The sequence below is a fragment of the Ovis aries genome, chromosome 5 (assembly GCF_016772045.2).
Source record: "Ovis aries strain OAR_USU_Benz2616 breed Rambouillet chromosome 5, ARS-UI_Ramb_v3.0, whole genome shotgun sequence".
In the NCBI taxonomy this organism is placed as follows: Eukaryota; Metazoa; Chordata; class Mammalia; order Artiodactyla; family Bovidae; genus Ovis; species Ovis aries.
The window spans coordinates 29,524,775-29,550,436 of NC_056058.1; the positions used below are offsets into that span (position 1 = coordinate 29,524,775).

Below are 25,662 nucleotides of genomic sequence, written 5' to 3' on the forward strand. Positions count from 1 at the left end.
GTGGTGCTGGGAAAACTGGTCAGATACATGTAAAAGAATAAAATTAGAACACTTCCTAACAACACACACAAAAATAAACTCAAAATGGATTAAAGACTTAAATATTAAGACTAGAAACTATAATGCTCTTAGAGGAAAACACAGGCAGTACTCTCTGACATAAATCACAGCAATATTTTCTCTGACCCACCTCCTTGATTAATGGAAATAAAACAAAAATAAACAAATGGGACCTAATAAAACTTCAAAGCTTTTGCACAGCAAAGAAAGCCATAAATAAGATGAAAAGACAACTCTCAAAATGGGAGAAAATAACTGCAAATGAAGCAATGACAAAGGATTAGTCTCCAAAATATATAAGCAGCTCATACAACTCAATTATCAGAAAAACTAACAACCCAATCAAAAATGGGCAGAAGACCTAAACAGACATGTCTCCACAAACAAAATATAGAGGTGGCTAATAAACACGTGAAAAGATGCTCTACATCACTTATTATTAGTGAAATGCAAATCAAAACTACAATGAGGCATCACCTCACACCAGTCAGATTGGTCATCACCAAAAAATCTACAATCAATGCTGGAGACGGTGTGGAGAAAAGGGAATCCTTCTGCATTATGGGAAACAATATGGACATTCCTTAAAAAAACTATAAATAAATCTACCATATGTCCCAGCAATACCACTACTGGGCATATACCCTGAGAAGAACAAAATTCTAAAAGACACATGTACCCCAATGTTCACTGCAACAATATTTATAATAGCTAGGACATGGAGAAGGAAATGGCAACCCACTCAGTGTTCTTGCCTGGAGAATCCCAGGGACGGGGGAGCCTGGTGGGCTGCCGTCTATGGGGTTGCACAGAGTCAGACATGACTGAAGCGACTTAGCAGCAGTGGCAGCAGGACATGGAAGCAAACTAGACATCCATCGACAGATGAATGGATAAAGAAGATGTGTTACCATAAATACAATGAAACATTCCTCAGCCATAAAGGGAACAAATTTGAGTCAGTTGTAGTGAGGAGGTGGATGAACTTAGAGCCTCTTATACGGAGTAAAGTAAGCCAGAAAGAGAAAAACAAGAATCATATATTAACACACATACATGGAATCTAGAAAAATGGTACTGAAAAACCTAGTACAGAATAGACTTGTGTCCACACTTGTTGTCTTGTATATATATTGATACTATCATGTGTATCATCTATCCTGTGTAAAACAGTTAATAGGAAATTGTTATAAATACAGGGAGCTCAGCCTGGTGGTCTGTGATGACCTAGAGGGATGGGTTGGAGTGAGTGGAGGGAGGCTCAAGAGGGAGGGTATATATATACACAATGATGTGTTGGTTTCTGCCAGAAGCAGCATGAACAGATTGTAATGTGCTGCTTATGGCAGAAACCGAAACATCATAGTAAAGCAGTTTTCCATCAGTTAAAAATTAGAAATCAAATTGACTAAAGGAACTCATACAGGTAGAAAGCTAGTAGCAGTACTTTTAACATTAACTCGACTTCAATTCTAGGTTTTACCTAAAGATAGAAATCATAGAGGATCCTGCTGTGATGTATGTCGGAGAGTGTTTTGCCTATGTTCTCCTCTAGGGGTTTTATAGTTTCTGGTCTTACATTTAGATCTTTAATCCATTCTGAGTTTATTTTTGTATATGGTGTTAGAAAGTGATCTAGTTTCATTCTTTGACAAGTGGTTGACCAGTTTTCCCAGCACCACTTATTAAAGAGATTGTCTTTAATCCATTGTATATTCTTGCCTCCTTTGTCAAAGATAAGGGGTCCATATGTGTGTGGATTTATCTCTGGGCTTTCTATTTTGTTTCATTGATCTGTATTTCTGTTTTTGTGCCAGTACCTTACTGTCTTGATGACTGTGGCTTTGTAGTAGAGCCTGAGGTCAGGCAGGTTGATTCCTCTAGTTCCATTCTTCTTTCTCAAGATTGCTTTGGCTATTCAAGGTTTTTTTGTATTTCCATACAAATTGTGAAATTATTTGTTCTAGCTCCGTGAAAAATACCATTGGTAGCTTGATAGGCATTGCATTGAATCTGTAGACTGCTTTGGGTAGTATACTCATTTTCACTATATTGATTCTTCTGATCCATGAACATGGTATATTTCTCCATCTATTAGTGTCCTTTGATTTCTTTCACCAGTGTTTTATAGTTTTCTACATATAGGTCTTTAGTTTCTTTAGGTAGATATATTACTTAGTATTTTATTCTTTCTGTTGCAATGGTGAATGGAATTGTTTCCTTAATTTCTCTATTTTCTCATTATTAGTGTATAGGAATGCAAGGGATTTCCATGTGTTGATTTTACATCCTGCAATTTTACTATATTCATTGATTAGCTCTAGTAATTTTCTGGTGGAGTCTTTAGGGTTTTCTATGTAGAAGATCATGTCATATGTAAACAGTGAGAGTTTTACTTCTTCTTTTCCAATTTGGATTCCTTTTATTTCTTTTTCTGCTCTGATTGCTGTGGCCCAAACTTCCAAAACTATGTTGAACAGTAATGGTGAAAGTGGGCACCCCTGCCTTTTCCTGACTTTAGGGGAAATGCTTTCAGTTTTTCACCATTGAGGATAATGTTTGCTGTGGGTTTGTCATATATAGCTTTTATTATGTTGAGGTATGTTCTTTCTATTCCTGCTTTCTGGAGTTTTTATCATAAATGGATGTTGAATTTTGTCAAAGGCTTTCTCTGCATCTATTGAGATAATCATATGGCTTTTATTTTTCAATTTGTTAATGTAGTGTATTACATTGATTGATTTGTGGATATTGAAGAATCCTTGCATCCCTGGGATAAAGCCCACTTGGTCATGGTGTATGATCTTTTCAATGTGTTGTTGGATTCTGATTGCCAGAATTTTGTTAAGGATTTTTGCATCTATGTTCATCAGTGATATTGGCCTGTAGTTTTTTTTTTTTTTTTTGTGGCATCTTTGTCTGGTTTTGGTATTAGGGTGATGGTGGCTTCATAGAATGAGTTTGGAAGTTTACCTTTCTCTGCAATTTTCCAGAAGAGTTTGAGTAGGATAGGTGTTAGCTCTTCTTGAAATTTTTGGTAGAATTCAGCTGTGAAGCCGTCTGGATCCGGGCTTTTGTTTGCTGGAAGATTTCTGATTACAGTTTCAATTTCTGTGCTTGTGATGGCTCTGTTAAGATTTTCTATTTCTTCCTGGTTCAGTTTTGGAAAGTTGTACTTTTCTAAGAATTTGTCCATTTCTTCCACGTTGTCCATTTTACTGTCATATAATTGCTGATAGTAGTCTCTTATGATCCTTTATATTTCTGTGTTATCTGTTGTGATCTCTCCATTTTCATTTCTAATTTTATTGATTCCATGGAACCTAATTAAACTTAAAAGCTTCTGCACAACAAAGGAAACTATAAGCAAGGTGAAAAGACAGCCTTCTGAATGGGAGAAAATAACAGCAAATGAAGCAACTGACAAACAACTAATCTCAAAAATATATAAGCAACTCCTGCAGCTCAATTCCAGAAAAATAAACAACCCAATCAAAAAATAGGCCAAGGAAGTAAATACACATTTCTCCAAAGAAGACATACAGGTGGCTAACAAACACATGAAAAGATGCTCAACATCACTCATTATTAGAGAAATGCAAATCAAAACCACGATGAGGTACCATTTCACACCAGTCAGAATGGCTGTGATCCAAAAGTCTGCAAGCAGTAAATGCTGGAGAGGGTGTGGAGAAAAGGGAACCCTCTTACACTGTTGGTGGGAATGCAAACTAGTACAGCCACTATGGAGAAGAGTGTGGAGATTCCTTAAATAACTGGAAACAGAACAATCGCACTACTGGGCATACACACCGAGGAAACCAGAATTGAAAGAGACACGTGTATCCCAATGTTCATCACAGCAGTGTTTATAATAGCCAGGACATGGAAACAACCTAGATGTCCATCAGCAGATGAATGGATAAGAAAGCTGTGGTATATATACACAATGGAGTATTACGCAGCCATTAAAAAGAATACATTTGAATCAGTTCTAATCAGGTGGATGAAACTGGAGCCGATTATACAGAGTGAAGTAAGCCAGAAAGAAAAAAACACCAATACAGTATACTAATGCATATATATGGAATTTAAAAAGATGGTAACGATAACCCTGTATGCGAGACAGCAAAACAGACACAGATGTATAGAACAGTCTTTTGGACTCTGTGGGAGAGGGAGAGGGTGGGATGATTTGGGAGAATGGCATTGAAACATGTATAATATCATATATGAACCAAATGGCCAGTCCAGGTTCGATGCATGATATTGGATGCTTGGGGCTGGTGCACTGAGACGACCCAGAGGGATGGTACAGGGAGGGAGGAGGTGGGGGGTTCAGGATGGGGAACACATGTATACCTGTTGCAGATTCATGTTGATGTATGCCAAAACCAATACAATATTGTAAAGTAATTAACCTCCAATTAAAATAAATATTTATATTAAAAAAACTCAACATTCAAAAAACAAAAGAAAGATAGAAGTCAACACATTCATATTTGTATTTATTAAAAACATTTAGAAATATAAAAAGAAACAGTCCTTTTAGTTGAATCAGAAGAATTGTGACAAGTAAAGGGCTTAGAGTCCACATTTAGAAGAATAGGAGATTTTTCTATATTCATTAAACTCTTAAAATCCCATGATTCCAAAACGCTTTTATATAGAGACTTATTATACCCTTTTGTCCTAAAATTTCATTTTGCAGGCAGAGACTTTGGTTAGATCTAAACCTTGGATCTAACATTTCCTACTGATTGACCACAGGTATATTTTGACCTTTCTGGGCCCACTGTCTCATCTGCTAAATGAGATTATTATCATCTTAATGAGAAAGCTAATGTATATAAAGTATCTAACAAGTCAGCTACTAGTAGATGTTAGCAAATATTAATTTGCTTCCTCTTATCCTTTAAAATAACTATGTTCTATTCCTTTCCTTTTTTCCATAGTGCCTGGCCAACTGTTCTGCCTATAACAGACATTTGGATTTGAGAAGTCCTTGAAATTCTGGCAATAACTGTCTGGAAATGTCACAGTTCTAGTGCCCAAACTCTATAGTTTTAAAACTCTCATACAAATATTAACTGGCTACTTAATCTTTCTAACCATTTCTGAATTTGGAAAATGAAGATACTACTAGTATTACTACACACATGTACACACATGCATGTATACACATGAACGTTTACACTTGAAATTAATGTTGTAAGATCCACTGAGATACTAATGTATATGGAAGCACTAAGCAAGCTCTAAGGAGTTACACAAATCAGCTTGTTCTGCTCTATTCTGATGGTCAGACAGCTTCAAATGTATAAGCTCTATGTAATAGCCTTATACTACCTCTTTGGTCATCTTTAATTAACTTCCCTTCCTGTGGCAAACCAATCAGTCTTCTCTCCATGACACTCAGCTAACTTATTAACATATTTGATACAGAAGAACATTAATTCAATGGGAAGAATATCATAAATGAAATAAAACAGTAACAAAATAGTTGAAATCAAATAGCTCAGGAGGAATCTGAAACCATTCTTAAGCAAGGCAATTTCCCTTGGCTCTAAATCCTCAAGGGTTCCATCAAGACCTATAAAACAGAACCGTCTTCCTTTGTTCTTCTCTACCTCCCTTTCCTTCCTTTCATTTGGAGGAAGGTACTGAAAGGGCAGAAATGTAGTGAATTTTTTCTTTTTGCTTGACAACATTCCAGTTTGATCCAAACTTTCTACGTGTTTATGATACATCTCATAACTATAAATCTAGTGATATGCAAATGAATTTACTATTTAGAAAATATAAATGATAAGCGAATACAGACCCATTTTTTTAGGATGACATTTCACACACTGGAAGGTTAAACAAAAGGTTGTAAATGAAATAAGATGCACTAAAGAAATCTGATTTTACAAACACTACACATACATTAACTAACAGTAACCTTCCAAGTGAAAATAATCAGATTGAAAAGTTCAAAGAAAAAAAGACAAAGATATATTATTTTGGATATTTTCAAGTTCCAATTAAAAAATACTGTCAAGCTTCAGTGCTGAAATTTAAATGGAAACATAATATTAGGCAACAAAAATAAATTGGTTTTTATTCCCATCATAGATTAAATATTACTGAGATACTCTTAGGGTGCAGCAACAAGAAAATGAGAAAAATTTATTCTGGTAAAAACCTTAAATTATTATTTTTTTAAACTCTCAAGAGAAAACAAATACATTCTACCATATTTTTATACAATTACCACTATTCTATTTAACATGTCATTATTTTTGTCAGAAACATATACACCAAGTAAAAAAGTATTACAGAACTAAATTTTTTTCCTCTCTATAAATGAATGCTATGAAGTAAGAATATTTACTGTAGAATCAGGTAGAATCAAAATAAAGAAGCTGTAAAATCATGCTCCTGACTTTTTGGTGTTGCTTTCCTGACAAGGACCATAACAACAAAAACAAATGTTCCCTTTCCTCAAACATACAACAAGCTTTCATTTTCTGGCCTTCTTACGATAAAATGTTTTAAAATTCTAATGTCTAATATCAATTAATTGCAGAGAAATGAGTACTAGTGTACATAAATGTGGAGTTGAGTATTTTTTTTTCTTAAAGCTGTAATAGGAAAACTGCCATTTATAGTTGTAGATTCCAACACATCTCTCCTAGTAATCAATAAAACAAGCAGGCAGAAAGTCAGTAAAGCTGTAAATCATCTGTACAACACCATCAATCAGTTTGACTTAAATGACATTTACAGGACACTGATCTCAATACAATATTGTTTTCAAGTGCACATGAAATATTCACCAAGATAAGCCATACTCTGAACAAATAACATAAATACTAAAGTTAAAAGAATAACAATCATGAAAACTATGCTCATGGATCATAAAGAAAACAAAAAGGTACTTCAAACTCTCTAACTGTTCAGAAATTAAACAATATCCATCTAATTAAACCATAGGTTAAAGGTGAAGTTTTAAGGGAAATTTAAAACATTTTAAAATCAAAGAAAATAAAATACAATATATCATATTTATAAGATGTAGCTAAAGCAGTGCTTAGAGGGAATTTTATTGCATTAAATAATTATATTCGAAGAAAAAAAATGTCTAAATTAGTAATTTAAGCTTCTAAATTAAGAAACCAGAGGAAAGAGCAAGAACACACAAATGCAAGTGGAAGAAATAATACAGATTACAGTAAACGTGAATAAAAGTGAAAACAGAAAATCAATCATTACAAAAGTCGGTTAATTCAAAACTGTTCCCTGGTGGAACTGTTATGTAGGCTTCAGCAGAGTGGGCAGAAATGAAAAAGAGGGAAAAGCAAGAAGCAAGCGTAGCAAACGCAAGGGGCAGAAGATCTGTGTAAAAGTCCATGTGAGTAACTGTGAACCTAACAGTGGTGTACTCTTACTTAGCTCACTTCTTACTTCCTGAGCTTCAATTTCCTTACTTATAAAAAGGGGGTAGAAATAATTTCCATAGGATAAATGTAGAGATTAAATATTTATAAAAACTAGTATTTGGAAAAAATAAAGAATCTTTGTTCTAAATAATAAGATTAACAGACTAATTGCAATCTAGCACACAAATGCCACATTAACTTCAACATACCTTTTAAGGTCTCTGGAGGTGTGATATAAGAATAAAGTAAAGTTCATTAGTTATCATAAAAATTTTTTGGTAGCAATAGTAGAGCTCAAATAGGGAAAATCATCATACACTAATAGTAACTGGTTTATTCAAGGAAAAAAAGTTAAAAGAAAAAATGAGGTCAAGAATATAAATATGGAACTATTCCCAAAAGAAATTTAACTTACTGCAAAATTACCTTTTTGCAGATTTTTTCAAAGTTGATATCTTCACCAAGAGCAGATTTAGTTACTACATCAGGTTTCAACTCCTGTAAAAGAGTAAACTAATTTTAGTTATGAGCCTAACTTTAAACTGTCATTATATTATGAGCTGAATTTCTTCCTGTGTTTTGCTTTCAAGGACTGTTATTTAAAGAAATGATTACTTATTTTAATGATATTTCAGGACACTGGAAATTCTATCAATTTATAAAGAAAAGCCCATATTTATAGAGAAATACTTAATTTTAATCCTTGATATAAAAAAATCTAAACCACAAATATTTTTCTACTCTGGAAAGGATTAATCGTTCATTTTAGAAAACTAAGAAACACAGAAAAACAAAGAAAAGTAAATAAAATTACTGGCAGTGTTTACATAATTATAATTTTATTATATATCCTTCTACAAGCTTCTTTCAGAGTTTAAGTTTAATATGCATTCCACTAAGGAATCGTCAGTACCAAAATCAGACTGATTCTATTCTGTCCAATTGAAGATGGAGAAGCTCTATGCAGTCAGGAAAAACAAGACCTGGATTCAACTGTGGCTAAGATCATCAGCTCCTTATTGTAAAATTCAGGCTCAAATTGAAGAAAGCAGGGAAAACCACAAGCTCATTCAGGTATGACTTAAATTGCTTACGCTTATACAGTGGAGGTAATGTATAGATTCAAGGGACTAGATCTGGTAGACAGAGTGTATGAAGAACTATGGACGGAGGTTCATAACATTGAACAGGAGGTGATGGCCAAAATCATCCCCAAGAAAAAAGAAATTCAAGAAGTCAAAGTGGTTGCCTGAGATAACCACTGAGAGATAAGAGAAGTGAAAGGCAAAGGAGAATGCAGAGTTCCAGAGAACAGCAAGGAGATGTAAGAAAGCCTTCTTAAGTGACCAATGCATGGCAACGCTGACTCAATGCACATTTTGAGCAAACGCCTGGAGATAGTGAAGAACAAGGAAGCCTGGTGTTCTGCAGTTCATGGGTCGCAAAGAGCTGGACACGACTTAGTCAATGAACATCAACAATAGCATAATTCAGTGTTTTGGGTCAATTCATTTTTAACTTAATTTTAAATATAACCATATCTCCTATGACATCATACAAAATTTTTAAATGGTGCTTAAGTAACACTGTATAAATAGAAATGCTATGCCATAACTAGAATTTTGGTTCAGAACTATCCTAATTAGACACTGAGGAATTTAATAAATCAAGCAGTTCATTTGGTAATAAAATATAAATTATGAAGTTATTCTTTCTTTCCTATAGTTTTATTCAGAAAAGATCAGGAACTGCCTTTCAGAAAAGACTCTTTGATATGTTATTCCAAATGGAGAGCAGCACCTCAAATGTTAGTATTCCTTTAGAAGATAAGATGAAATCTAACTGACAGCCTTTCTCAATTCTTCTAAGAGTCAGCTATGCAGTCTTCTTGTGAAATTCATGGTAAACTGCCAAGACTTTCGAACTGTTGCTCCAAATTCTAAATCTGTATCCATTCTGACTCAGTATATCTAATACACTTTTAAAGGAAGAAGTCTTAAGAAACCATTTTCATTATTCTTGGTTTGGATTTAGTAGTTCTAATGATAGATTATAATCTAGCCACAAAACTCAATTTACTCATATTGTAAGAATAAATTATCCTTCAAATTGATTATGAAAGCCAGTTGCTATAGCAAAATTCACTAGGGTCTAACAGATCAGTAATATAAGCTACAGGGAATAGTATAATTTTTTTTTTTTAATACAAGATCTGAAGTAATCCATAGTTTTCAAAGAATGCCTTGGATGATGGGAATTTTTTACTGCAGTAAATGGGATGGGAAGTTGTGGCTGTAGTACCTCACCTGACAATTCAGCTACTTTCTTCATTATAAATGAATGGCTTCCCATAAGAGTTTGAAAAGCATGTAAGATTGCAAGCTTTGTACATAAAACTCCAAAAAGCCCTCATTTAGGTAAAAAGTAGAGAACTCTAAAAGACAAGTGGTATTTAGAGGCTTGGTCATGAAAGAGTTTCAACAATTTCAGCTTTCAGGCTAGCTATTCAGAAATTGACGTATAATCTAACCAGCATCTTGGGAACACTTCCACTTCAAGTACATGGGAAGAAGCTAGCTTGAACATGGTTAGGCAGTAAGCCATCTGGTCAAAAGGTCCGAGGAACTACATAAAAAATTTGGGGAATAATTTATGCTTATGTTAATCTTGTCTTTCATTTTCTTGATGGGAAAATGGAATGAAGAGCCTAGAATATAAGTTTTTCAAGGGTGAGAATGGTTTCTTACTCATCTTTGAGTATCTGATCCTAGTACAATGACACATTTATTCAACAGAAGTGGACCAGGGCGAAGAAATTTAAAATGCTTATTCCTCAGTGAGAGGTCAGTAAAGTCTCTTATCAACAGAAAAGTCAAATTCAGAATTTCCAAAGAATTTTTAGATGCCCATGTGGGCTTTTTCTTTAGAAAAGCAAAGAAAAGACAAATACTAGAAAAAACTACAAGGACCCACTAGAGTATCTGTTTCAAAGTAGATTACTGCTCAAAAGTATTCTACACTACCTTAATTTTTAGGTATAGCAGGAAAAGGCTAAATACTACTTAAGAACTCACTGAAACATATAGATATATCGTGAATGGCCAGGAAACCACACTAGCTAATAAGCCAGGTAGGTGCCATAAAAGAAAAGACTTCATACCAACTCAAAAATTAAGATTCATTTCTAGACCCAGGAAAAGACACTTTTACACAACAGCTCTGTTCCTATTCCAAAAACATTACACATACTCAGTGTAGAAAGGTTGTATGATCCCCTCATGCAATGGACTTAAACATAGTGTTAGTCACTCAATCGTGTCCAACTCTTTGCAACCCATGAACTGTAGTCCACCAGGCTCCTCTGTCCATAGAATTCTCTAGGCAAGAAGACTGTGCCATTCCCTTTTCCAGGAGATCTTTCTGACATAGGGATCAAACTCGGGTCTCATGCATTGCAGGTGGATTCGTCAATGTCTGAGCCACCAGGGAAGCCCTCAACATGGTTAAGAAAATAGTAGTAAAAATGTGAGAGAAAAGACATCATTTCAGTGCTTATATGATAATTTTCCACTATGCCATTTATAGTATTTGGGGTTAATGATAAGTAAAATGACTAAGACAGGAACACTTAGCTTTCTTTTATATAAAACTAATTCTAGTATCTTTTTTCAGATAAAAGTATTTTTCTTAAATTTTAGAGCTTTCTCTATTTTAAGTTGAATTTAACCATTTCATAAAATTCTGCAACTTTAAATGCAGAACAAGATGCATTATTACAGATGGTAACTTGCAAATTTTATACCAAAGTCATACATTATGGACTCTGGGGGAAAAAAAAATGCCTAGGTATATTTCAACTTATGAAAAGAAAATGTTGAACACTTTTAAATCAAAGAAATTTTAAATATGACCTAAGCACATTAAAAGGGAAAACGAATGACAATATTAAAATGCAAAACTATTCTCAATTAGAAAACCATGGAGAAAACAATGGGAAAATGAATATATCGGAACTATGTAACAGGTGTTAAATACTGAATACTTCACTAAACAAGTTTAAAATGAGTGAGAGACTAACATTATACTAGACAAGTAAAACTTGAGCAATTTTACACAACTGTACAAAAATGCTGCAAAAATTTTTCACTAAAAAAAGATGTCTAAATTTATCATAAGTGCTTGAGAAATTAAAAATATCAATAATTTGCTAATCAAATGCTAAATGAACTTAAGCTTCTGAAACTGGGCCTAAGTAATTTTTCCTCCACAGATTCCCTTAATGTTCACTTCCTTAATTTCCTTAATGTTCATCTTCTGACTTGTAAGCTTATTCATTAGTGAGCAGGGTTTGTTTTGACTTGTATAAGACACACATTTTTTTGTTTTTCGACATTCAATTCAGCTTTGTTTTCTAGCATCAGCATAACTTGTTTCTTTTATTTCAAGTTTCAAATAGCTATGATTATCTAAGCCTTCTTAAAGATGAAATAAAGCATTAACTACTTTACAACATATGAGTTACTACTCTGTTTATAAAACATCAGAATTATAAGGGACTTCAGCTATCACATAATTCTCCACCTGTGCAGGAAAGGGTTAAGTCAGCAGGCCTGGGCTGCTCCCACTGCACATTCCTGAGAAGGCCTAACTTCTTCAGGACTGGCCTTTGGCCAGTTCCTAGGAATTAAGTTCTGAGCCCTTGGGCCACAGGCTTACCAAGTTGATCAGGTAGTTTACCCTAGTAATGTGATTTACGATGACTATGTCTTCACTCTGGGGAGTTGGAGTCTGCATAGTAGAGAGGAGTCATGCAGGTGATTCATGTCTATGTGACTGGCTCCCAATAAAACTCCTGACACCAAGGTTCAAGTGAGCTTCCCTGGTAGGCAACACTTTGCAAGTGTTGTCATACATTTCTGCTAGGAGTGTGTCCATGCAACCACACTATACTGGCTGAGGGCATCTACAGGCTTATGCCTGATTTTTCCTAGACTTCCCTCATGGGCCTCTTCCTTTTGCTGGTTTTAATCTGTATCCTTGAGTATAAATGAACTGTTATTCTGAGTATAAAAGTTGTTTTGTTTGTTTTTCCTGAGTCCTGTGAATCCTTCCAGTGAATCATTCAACCTTGGGGACCCTCAACCATTCAATTTTAAAAAGAAAAAATGAGAAGCCAATAAAGTTTAAGAAACTCATTAATTTAAACTAACATTGCTCAAGTTTCCCATATTAAAGATAGCCATTCACTAATAACCAGACCCAGCAGAATATTTCAGTTCCTTATTCCACAGTGCCAGATGCTATGGCTTTGCTTATACTCAAAAGAGCAAACTCAGTGGGAATTAGCTAATCTCAAATTTTGATTATCTGGCTATCTCCTTGTCTTTTTTTCTCTCCAAAGGCTTTCGTTTGAACAAATGAATATACCAACTCATAACTAAACATAAAACTAGTGTAACGTTGTCTCTGGCTGAGTGGGGAAAGTATGTTTGCAACCAAACTATTCTATATCAGGCTGTGGAGAGGGACACTAAGACAAAAAATAACTTGAAGGCATTAATCAGGCTGATGCTTTTAATTCCAAGAGACTCTCATTAAGGTTGGGCTTCTAATGTAATAAAATATAAAACATGTTTGTACTTTCCAAAATATGATTAAAACTGGAACATGATATCTTAGATTATGAAGGGTTAATCTCTAATACCAGGGACTTACAAGGTGCCAAGAAAAGTCTGGATTCTTGGACATATTTTTTGTCTATTTGGAAATGAAGCAATAAATGCATTTCTCTGAAATAAAGAATCTGAAATAACTCGTGAGAGAGCTATTGACATCCAAATTCATGCTTTTCCACAGATGGGAATGTCATTATGGTTACCCTTCAGTGACAACAAAAACCCTATTTCCTAAATACTGTTCTACTGTCTCCTAAATACAGTACCAGATGGAACTTCAATAAGGTTATACTCTGTCATCATATCGCCAAGGATTTTTCCAAATACAACACCTCTGTCTTTGTCCTTCACCTATTCTTGTGTTATCTATGGCATTTAATGGCATCTCCAGCCTCTGCTACTCAGGTTAGACAGCTCAGAGCCATCTGATGCTGCGGGTCTCCTCGTCATGCCTCTGCTATGCTCCCCATCCCCCTTTCCACTACTCTGCTGTGGTGTCTGTTGAATTTAGTTCCCTCCTTTGGATTACCATTATTTTACCCACAGAATCAGAACTTCATTATGGATTGTGTGGGTTATAATAACGTAACTGAGTTTCCTGCCTCCACAACCAGTAATTCCAAGGACCATTATGTCACTGTCTTGAATACAGAAAGAAGCCCGAAACCTTTATTCTGGTGTTGAAATCCTTTCATTATCTGGTCTCGGTGCCTCTTTCTAACACTGTAATACTCTTTTCCCATAAGTCTTATATGCATTCATTCAGCTTTACACAGAATTCCCTGAATAAGTTTCCTATTCTCCCACCCCAGTATCTTTGCTGTGTGCTTTAAAATTTTTTATTGCAAAATGCCTTTCTCTAACCAGTCACCTAGCTTTCTCACTCTCTCTCCCCCCAATCAAGATCTATTAATGTTTCAACTCTTTATTTCTGAGTGTCACTGAAATGAAGCAAGTCTTCTTAGAGACATGGCTGATTAGAATCTAAGGCAGAAAAAAGTATAATCCATGCAACATTTTGTTACGCCAGGAAAGAAAATTGGGTTCCCTCAAAGGGTGTCAGAAGAATAATGACAGCAAAGAATTATAACCACACTGACCATATGATTAGTTGTTTAAACCAGTACCCATTTGAGAGTGAAATGAGGCTCTATTAAAAATAATGCTGGGACAAGTGATGATTACCACAACACCAGGGAAATCTAGTCATATAGCCACCCTAATCATAATACTTGCCAATTTTTGCTATCTCCAAATGCTCTTTTTCTCCTAAAGCCACTTCAAGCAGACTTTTAACACAAATATCCCCATCAATCTCTTTTGTTTTCACTAATCTCCACACTGCTAAATCTAATGAGCAGACCTCAGCGCTCCTCTTACTTGAGGAGCATCAGGTGTTATTTTAAGTGCCTAGAAAAGGGCATGTCATTTGGTAAGTGTTCAGAAATACTTGTTAACAGAATAGATACTGAAGTTATTTTTACCTATTAGGCATTATAAATTGTTAAACTAAGTATCTGTTATCTCAGTATTGGGTATAATATATACCAGACCTGCTAGTAAACACTGCTCTTGCTCAGGAGCTGAATGAACTACAAGAGAGCACACTTATAACTATGTCTTTCATTCACATTTGTTATTTTTTAATTTTCTAAGTTAAAAACAAAAACCCCATGCATCTTTATCCATGACTACACTGAGATGGGAATCTACATCATTATCACAGATAACATAACTTCATTTAGGCAAACTAGTAAAATACTCTAAAAACTTTATAACTCTTGATCCTACAAGTACTTCCTTTATAAATTCAAATAATAAAGCACAATAATGCCATATAAATTCAAGTCTCCATTCTGTAGCCTGTGAAGTTACAGTCAGTCACTTTTTAAGAGTCAGTTTCATATTACAGGCAGTTTTTCTTGAGTCCTCAAAGCAGTACTAAGTGGTGCTCCTCCAATACATCTACCAGTAGATGTACTGTATTCTAGTGTATTGTATTCAATACACTGCACTGAAACTGTTTACATGTCCATGTCTCTCATCAGACTACAAGCTTCTCAAGGGCAAATGCCATACTGATTTCTATATACCTGTAAATTAGCACAGTATTTGGCATACAAAGTACAGACCTAGTACATTTTTGTTGAGCTGAAGTAAAGTACTTTGGCCATCTGGATGGTTCTGAAGTCATTATAAAAATGTGCAAACTCTTCAGGCAAAGTACAGTTCTAACCATACTAGGTAAAACTTTCATTTTTTGGATCCTACAGTACAAAGTCAAAGAATAAGAATGATTTCTGCACTAATCTAAAGTCATAACGCAACATGGACAATGATGATGGACTGTGTGGTATGCTACGTCTCCAAAAGACCTCTGGTTCAGGAACTCTCTGTCACTGAATAGTTTGGGCCTACCTTTAAAAAAATGGTATTGAAGACAATGGCTATCTCAAATAATAGTTCATCCATGCAAATTATATGGAGTAAAAGACTACAGACATTCAAAATCTTGAAAAATTAAATGTTCCTAGTATAGTACTAGGAACATTGATGTGGCATATTTTATTTAATCCCTACAGCAAATAGTTCAGACAGGAATTATTTCAAATTTTAAGGTGAAGAAACAGACCCAAGGACACAAATTAGTTAATGGTACAAAAACAGTATCAATCCAACCTGTTAAAAATTTCAAGAAATAATGCAAATGGCTTTATTCTTCTTCACTGTTAGAATTACACCTTTCCACATTTTAAAAGTTACCAACTTACTGTTGATTTTAGTTCAACTTTTGAAATTAAAATTCTTAAATCCAAAATTCTTCAATAATAAAATCTCAAACATTAGCATCAGACGGAAAATAAGAAAAAGAAACAAAACGTTACCAAACAACTTTGATAGAGATCTATCTTCATTTTGATTAGAAAAATTTAATGGTGCTTTGCTATTATCTCTTCAAATATCTGTTTATAATAGATGTTCACATTAATATCTGAAATGTTACTATTGTGCAGAATATCAGGTGCTGTTTAAAAATACAAATAACCAGAAAGAGTAGAGTTTTTAAAATAACATGCAAATGACCTGACATAACACAAGGGAAGATGTACTAAAATATAGACTGTTAAAAACTATCACTTAAGAACTATACATATGAAGATGAAGTAGCAGGGCAATTTTTCCTCAGTGTTGTAGCTCTCAATGGTGGGAAAATAAAAAGATACTCAAATTACTGGGGACCTTTCTCAAATTGGCCAAACCTCCCATCCATTATGATATGCATCCCAGGCATGAATCTTTGTGCATTTATCCCCTGCCTCCCCCAGTAAAACCACTGTTATAGAGGATGGTGAAGGCTGTGAAAATGATTCACTCTAGTTTTGTAAAGAGCAGGTAAGAGGTGGTGAATTCTGCCCTGTTATCAAATAAAGCCCATGAAACTTAAAAACAGGACAATGTACAAAGTATGTGGAGGAGATACAACGCTGACTGTAATATGCAGACAAAAATGATCAGGAAGAGAGAGACCACCTGATAAAAACCTTTTAATACCCACAAGGAATTAGATCTGGTCTGGCAGACAACAGGAAAAGCTAACTTAGGTTGCTTATTATGAGAATGATATAACAAAACAAAGTAGGTTTACTATTAGAAAATTTTACCAATTTCAGGTTTTTGCTGGCAGCCAGTTCAAAGCATTACTAAAGATCAACAAATAGTACAGTACTCGCCCCTTACCTGTGGCTTTGGTTTCTGCGGTTTCAGTTACCCACAGTAAATGGCAGTTCAAAAATAAAAAATTCCAGAAATAAACAATTCATAAATTTTAAATCATGAGCCATCACTCTGAGTAGGGTGATGAAATCTTGTGCCATTTTGATCTGTCCTGCCTGGTACATCAATCATCCATTTGTCCAGGTTTCATGCTCATTAGTCATTCAGAAGCCATTTCCTATCAGACGGACTGCTGAGGTATCACAGAGCCTCGGAGCAGTGACACTGGCAATTTGGATATGCTAAAGAGAAGCAGTAAAGTGCTTTCTTTAAGTGAAAACGTGCAAGTTCTTGATAATAATAATAATAAATCCTGTATTGAGGTTGGTAAGATCCACAGTAAGAACAAATTTTCCATCCATGAAATTATGATGGAAAAAAAAAAAAAGAAATTCAAGCTAGTTTTGCTGCTGAGCCTCAAACTGCAAAAATCATGGATAAGTGCCTAGTTAAAATGGAAAAGGCATTAAATTTGTGGATGGACAACAGGAACACAAAACACATTTCAAGTGATGGCTGTGGGCTGCACCAGAAAGCACTGAGCCTACAGGAAGACTTACTGCAACAGGTGACACTCGCGTTACTGCAAGTAAGGGACGATTACACAGATTCAGTAACAGGTTTGGATTGAAAAATGTAAAAATTACTGGAAAGCTGCATTTGCCAATCAAGAAGCCTCTGCCACATTTTTGGCAGAGTTGAAGAGGTTGATAAAGGAGAGAGATCAACATTCACATAACTTTTATCACAGTCTACTTTAAAATTGTGCCATTTTATTATTAGTTACTATTAATCTCTTACTGTGCCTAATCTGTAAACTAAACTTTACTGCAGGTATTCACATTTAGGAAAACACACAATATTTATAGGATTGGTTTGAAACTGTCAGTCACTCAGTTATGTCCAACTCTTTGCAACACCATGGACTGCAGCCTGCCAGGCTCCTCTGTCCACGAAATTTTCCAAGCAAGATTACTGGAATGGATAGCTGTTCCCATCTCCAGGGGATCTCCCCAACACAGGGATCAAATCTGGGTCTCCTGCATTGCAGGCAGATTCTTTACCATACTAGCCAACAGGGAAGTCCATAGGATTGGATACCATCTGCCATTTTAGGCATCTACTGAGGGTCTTGGGATGTGAGCAGATAAAGGACTATTATACTGCCAACGTGACTTTCATTCATGTTTAAAGTTGAAGTTTTGTATTTTAAAAACAGAATTCATCTTTCAACTATAAATTATTTTCATCAAGATATGAAAATAATTAGACATGAAAATAATTATATATGAAAAATAATTACAATTTCAGTGTGCTAAAAACAACTTGTACAATTTGACAGTCCAAACATTTGCATTTCACTTAAAAATAGTAACTAAGCATAAACATCATCAAATAATTTAGTCAAATGAAACTCTAAAACCACCTTATCTCTCACAATAGAAACACTTTTTAGAAAACAGAGTAGGACATTTCTATCTTCCTTTCCCCTGATCTAAACTGTTCTTGGCACATAAAATGACTCACTTCTGTCACGTTCAAAGAGGCAGGCAGAGAAAATGAGATAAGAGTAATTATATCAACCCAGAGACTCTACACAGAACAATTCTGCATTCTAAAATAAGTCAGAGTAAACAGATTTTTTCATTCTAGAGATTCTTTTCTAACAAAATGGCTGGCTTTGGGGATAAAAGTTAACCATTTTTGAGTGGAATCCAAACATTTGTTTAAATGGGCATTATTTCGTGGCATATTTATAGGGAGTAAACAAAATACTTGAACACCATATTTAGAATAACATGTTGAGAATAAGAACAATTAGAGAAGGTGAGATAATATATAGGTATTATTTTTTTATTATTTAGTATGTATGTCAAAAAGAGGACAAAATTATAGCTTGGTATGAATATATTAAATGCACTTTACTCCTGAATTTTTTAAATCTACATACCTTTGCAACTTTAGATTTCTTAACCCAACAACAAAGAGTTAGGGAAACAAAGAAACAAACAAAACCTCAAATTTAATGAATAATTATATAAGCTCATAGCAAATATTCCCCACAGTGTAGCAACTAGAAAATGCATCAAAAGGTGGGAAATTGTTACGGAAATTGTAAGTGCCTGAGGCAGTCTTTCCTTGTAATTTTAGAATTAAGACTAAGATATAGGGATGTTCTAAAAGGGTTATAGGCATGTGTTAAGAAAGAGAGCAATCTTTAACTGAAAGCATAAGGAACAATCTTTCAAAGTCTCTAGAAAGTCACATTATTTGTTGTTATAAGTTCGAATTCCTTCAAAGTATTTTCTCTAGAACCTTCAAATTTGAAGTAAACTTTTCCAAGGGCATATATGATAAAATACATACTCATTTCTTAATTATATTTCTAAGTGTTAATAGCTTAAGGAACCTGTATCAATAGGATGTTACATTCAAGTATGTTTTTAAAGTGACAGTGAAAGTTGCTCAGTCATGTCCGACTCTTTGCAACCCCATGGACTATGGACTACTACTACAGTCCATGAATTCTCCAGGCCAGAATACTGGAGTGGGTAGCCTTTCCCTTCTCCAGGGTATCTTTGCAACCCAGGGATTGAACCCAGGTCTTCTGCATTGCAAGCCGATTCTTTACCAGCTGAGCCACAATAGTGCCAAACTGAGTAAGGAATAAAACTTTTTTGAAATATAATCACTGTTATCAGTACATAATCCCAAGGGAATTGATTATTTTGGTGTTTAGTGTCTAGGCATTATTTCTAAATATTAAATTTACACACAAAAGCCTTTATGGATAACAAGATATTCTGTATCTTCAGGAAGTCCCAACTATTCTAATTGTACCAAATTAAAAATGAATACTATTTTTCAACTCAAAGGAGCAATGATGATAGAGTATTCACCAGTATTTTTACTTTTCTACTAAAAACACAATGCAAACGCACATTTATCATACCTTTATCAATCTTGATAAAAAACCTGTGTACTTAATTCTTAAGTTAAGAGAGGTTAGGTTAGTAGAGTGTTAAGAACACAGGTTACTGATATAGATAGATATAGACTGAAAAACCCTGGGCAAAGCAATTAACACTTAAATACCCAGTTTTCATCTCATTAAAATGGGGTTAAACAGGAACCTTTATGAGTTTATAAGAAGATTACAAATAATACATGTAGATTGTAGCAAAAAACGTGACATAGAGCAAGTGCTAAATAATTAATAACTAAAATTATTAAGCTATTTATGAGCAGTATCCTTATATCTGAAATTGAGCTTCGCAGTGCTATAAATAATACGTAAATCTTGGATGTGAAGTTGTTACATGAAACACTATCCTTGCTGTCTAATTGGGATTCAATTAATTACTATCAAGGAAATCACATCAATTTGAAAAATCAGTAATTTTTAAATTAAATTTTCCCAAGAAACATTCCTCAACTAATTACTAGCTAAAAGCAATCTTTTGCTCTTCCATAATTTTCAAAGACCCTATCATAACTTGGAGGTACGTGCAGATCTGTATGCTTTGTTCTTATGCTCTATTTATCTAGTCTATCTTTTTGAAAACAGAATCATATTTATTCTTCAGGTTCCAACTCAGTGCCACCCATTCTGTAAGATCTTCCCTAAGTCCTAAAAGTAATTAAATAAATTGATCCTTTCTCTAGGTTCTTACAACTCTTTGACTGTAACAGGGTATGGCATATATTATAGAGATTAACATGCTTTTTCCCCAGAGAACAATGTGCTCCCTGACAGCAGAAATCTATTAATCTACATATGTAATAGGCTCTAATTTAAAATACATTTAACCAACCTGAGTATATAATATGGAATTTATAACAGCTGTACCATAAATTCCTAATTGTTTTTTTTCTTTATACTTTCTTCTTTTCTGGTTGCAAATTTCATGGGTCTTAAAGATATATGATCATTAATAAACTAGGATGCTATCTCAGATTGTGACTAACAGAAGAAAACTATAGTTATTGATTCACTACAACCAAAATTCATAAGTTCTATATTTTAATATACCAAGTTTCAACGAAAATCAAGAATTTTAAAAAGTGAGAATTTCTCTCTCAACCTCACTCATATATAAAATTAAAATGCCTTGTGAAGAGTTTAGTTTTTATAGAAGGGGAGAATAAAAGAGAACTATACATTTTCAATGCAAATTGCTAAAAAAAATTTTTTTTAATTGAATTAGTCACTACTCGGGACTCTCTTTATTTCTGGGAAGACTACATAGCTTACATAATTTAGTGGCAGGTAGAGTAAAAAATAAAATTCTTCACCGGCAAGAAAAACAAAGTTTCTCTTGTCACAAAATACTAATTGAACAGCAAACCATTAACACGAGGTATTCTAACAGAAAAAAAATACACAGAGAGAGCTTCCATTACAATAGAAATCTAGCAACATAAAATATATGTTCAAAGTAAGGAATTTAAATGTTTAAAAATAATCTGTCTCCATTTAACCCAAAATTCAGGTGATATCCCAGATGAATAGAAAGAAAACCTCATTAAAAGAAAAGTTATTTACTATCCTTATTGCTGCTTTTCTCTGGGGCCCTTTGTCTCCCACTGGGTATTTCCAACAAAATATGCTGCACTATTTGCTCCTTTTCTCAATCACTGCATTATTCCATACTGGAATTAGAGCAGTAGTATTGGTTGTCCAAATTCTTAAAAATTAATAGTTGAAAGGGGCTTTGGGTACTTTCACAGTTAGTTGGAACGTCATGCCAAGGTTCAAATTTCCAAAATTACAAAACTTAAAAAATCAAATCAAAACAAAACAGAAAAAACAACAATATACATTCTGGGAAAAAAAAACCTCATATGATACTCCTTCCTTCCTACCCCTAAATCCTGTTTACACACTAAGAAGCCTTTGAACTAGGCTTAACTGGACTGAAGCAGTTCCAAAGTCAGTTTTTCATTTTAAAACTAAGTGTATATAATGACTCAGAAAGTGGTAATAGTACTTCATCAATTTTACCAACAAGGACCTGTACCTTTTCGTTTTCAAATAAAAGCAAGGAGTTTAAAAAGCAGTGAATGAACACCATTTTTATTTGCTATAACTGCTCTTATTTAAAACACAAAAATACTTTGAAGCCACCAGAGACTTGACATAACATCTTTAATATCAAAGCAGCTTATAATGAAAACCATGACTCCTACATATTAAAAAATGCAACACTGCTAAGGATTTCAGGAATATGAACTATTCAAAATACTGGCTTAAAGCTGCAGGATCCACATGCCAAGAAAGCAAAATGGAATTCCAATGTGATGATCTGTTACTAAATGATGTTGTATGAGTGTGAGGAGAGCGGTATATACTGGTCCCTTGCCCTTTTAAAATACCACTATGACTTCCTGTTTATCATTTCAAATGTCACAAGCTGAGTGCAGAAGGATATTAAATCAGGGCATCCTGCTCTGCCTTCAGAAGCAATAAAAGTTCTCCCTTAAAAAAACAAAACTGAATTAGAAGTTAAATGGTCTTAAGAGTGCTGGTTAAGCTGGCTATAAAATGAAAAGCCTGTTCAGTCCTTGGTTTCTGATAATTAACATTAAAACTAACAAACAAAAACATACTAAGTTGACAATTTTTATTGAGGATCTTTAAAGTCACCTAAAGGTTTAAAAAATTATTTATTACTTGATTTCTACAATGCATTAGAGAAAAGTAATCTAAATAAAAAGTACAGATTTATAAGAGACTTACAGGTCATAGTGCTGAACCTGTAACTATAGAAGACCATAACATGGGTTATGCTTGAGTATGGAAACCAAACAAGAAACAGAAACATTATGCCTCTTTCATACTTGGACCAGTGTTTGCAGCTTCTAGGTTTCAGACATAAAGGAAGAAAATATGAATGTGGAAACATTTCAAACTTTTGAGATTTTAATATCATTTTACAAAAAAAAACAAGACAGGGAAGGGGAAGAATAGAAGGCATGCTTAGGATGACATGAGCAAGAACAAAACCCCTTCTGGTTCTATCAGCACAATTCTGCAAGGTATTCTAGACTCTAGAATTGAGACAACTTGAAAAATTCATTAATGATTATGATCTAATAGGTGAGTTTACACTTTACAAATAATATTGCTAATTTTGAAAACAAGAACAAAAGTATCAATATAAACACTTAGTTCATCACTCCATTCTCTTGGAACAGATTCTTCACTTGGTTTCCTAGATTCCATACTCTCTTGGCTCTCTTTCTCCTTCCCTATCTACACTTTCTCAGTCTATTTATTCTCTCTCTCTAAAACCTAAACTCACAGGGTTGTGGGGTGCTCAGTCTTCTTTAGCAGTTTACAATTACTTTGAACTTTGGCTACTTCCATTTCTGGGAATGACAGACCAAGGTACTAGCAGATAACATGATTAACCTTTCCTTCAAAAAACAAAATAAGGCAAAAATGAAAACTGGGCACACTACAAAAAACCTTCTCTGAAGGTAAAGCAGGGTAAATCAAAGAAGGCAGACCCCGATGCAGTGTCAAAGCGCACTAGGAATACACATGGAAAGCTGTACAAATAAGTCACCATCTCTTCAGAATGTAACCTAAAACTAACTGCATTTCTCATGGTTCAGGAGCAGTGGCCAAGGACCACACGGAACAGTGAAGCCTGGGTACATTACCCGCTGAGAGAGTAGGGGAAACCCAGAAGAGACAGAACCATACAAGGGGTTCTGAAACTTGAACAACTCAACAAAGAAACAGATTCAGTTCATCTCACCAAAAGGCAAAAGATCTGAACTGAAGCTAAAGGTGCTATCCAAGAAACACTGTTCGAAATTCAAGCAAAAGTGAAAGTCGCTCAGTCATGTCCACTCTGTGACCCCATGGGTTATACAGTTCATGTAATTCTCCAGGCCAGAATACTGGAAAGGGTAGCCTTTCCCTTCTCCAGGGGATCTTTGCAACCCAGGGATTGAACCCAGGTCTCTTGCATGGCAGGCAGAATCTTTACCAGCTGAGCCAGTTTGAAATAAAAGCCTACTCCAAAAGTTAACTGAAAAAGCCACCATTCACTGGAGAAGAATAAGCAAACCCTGAATCCCTATTGTTTAATCTTCGTAAAGTTCAGAGTACAATTCAAAATTAGCCAGCATATGGTACTTCCCTGGCAGTCCAGTGCTTAGGACTCCATGCTTCCACTGCAGGGGGCATGGGTTCGACCCCTGATAAGGAAATAAAGGTACTGCAGCAGGCTGCACAGCGCAGCCAAGAACAAAACAAACCAAAAAACCCCTCAAATTACTCAGCAGATGAAGAACAACAAAAACAACCATCTTTTCCTCTCCAAAAGCAAAAATGGCTATTATCCCTATCCTATGATGCTAAAAGGAGAGGCAATGGCACCCCACTCCAGTGCTCTTGCCTGGAAAATCCCATGGATGGAGGAGTCTGGTTGGCTGCATTCCATGGGGTCGCTAAGAGTCGGACACGACTGAGCATCCTCACTTTCACTTTCATGCATTGGAGAAGGAAATGGCAACCCACTCCAGTGTTCTTGCCTGGAGAATCCCAGAGATGGGGGAGCCTCGTGGGCTGCTGTCTATGGGGTCACACAGAGTCAGACACGACTGAAGCGACTTAGCAGCAGCAATAGCAGCAGCATGATGCCCCTCCGCCTCCAAAAAAAGAAAATCCTTTCAATGGATTAAAATCTTATGAGAGAAAAAAAAAAAAAAAAAATCCCAGCACAGAAACAATAAAAACTGTTAACTGATTCAGTCACAGAACATCAGTCACTGGGTGACAAGACCACAGGATATTCACATAGTCTCAAAATTACCATCTTACAGATGAGTTAACAAATGCTAAAATAGAAAAAGGAGCCTTTAAAAGGGAGGAATCTGTCAGACAACATCTAAACCAAGTGTTTGGAACTCACCATTGCCAGTAAGGGATAAACATGTACGTGATACAAGGTATTATTATTATTACACCGTAACATTACAATTTTCCTTTAGTTTTGAAATATTTTCCAAAAAGTTAGAGGGAAATACAAACAAAAGGAAAAAAATTGCAAAAAAGGTGTATTTTTACAAATCAGAGAGGAAGAATTAAAACGGCTGCCTTGCCATCTGTTCACTTTTCTTCCCAGGAAGAAACTCAGGGAAAGGTAGATGATGGAGTTTAATGTGTAGTTGGAAATCTGGGTATGTTGTATATAACTTAGAAACAGGCCATGATGGAGCACAAGACAAAGGAATTCTAACAGCTGATAAAGCGCAAAGGATGCTTTTAATAAGAGATTGAAACATGCAAAAATAAAAAAAGAATGGAACAAAAGGTGAAAGAGTTTTAACACAGAGAAGAGTAGCAGACAGAGCAAGATCTCACATGTAAATTACCATTGTATATGAGTATTTAGCATAAAGAAAATTAATGGCCTCAGAGAAGTGAGGAAAAAAAGTTAACTGGGTATATTTAGCTGTGAGGAAATAATCTGAAAACTCAGCACACATCTTTGGACCTTTTTTTCCTTAGAGAGAAAGCTTCATGTTTATTACATTACCTCTTTACTGGTGGCTCAGATGGCATGGTAAAGAATCTGCCTACCAATGCAGGAGACTCAGGTTCGATCCCTGGGTCAGGAAGATCCCCTAGAGGAGGAAATGGCAACTCACTCCAGTATTCTCCCCTGGGAAATCCCATGACACAAGAGCCTGGTGGGCTATAGTTTACGGGG

The 25,662-nt window shown here is 35.0% G+C and overlaps 1 protein-coding gene across 1 annotated transcript in view; it reads right to left on the bottom strand.

Annotated features, from left to right (window-relative positions):
- The window catches only part of SRFBP1 (serum response factor binding protein 1), a 67,615-nt gene that overhangs the window by 24,332 nt on the left and 17,621 nt on the right, over window positions 1-25,662 (bottom strand). The window contains exon 4 of the mRNA XM_004008682.6: window positions 7,911-7,982. Within this exon, the coding sequence (XP_004008731.3) occupies window positions 7,911-7,982 (72 nt within the window). The remainder of the gene's footprint in view (window positions 1-7,910; window positions 7,983-25,662) is intronic.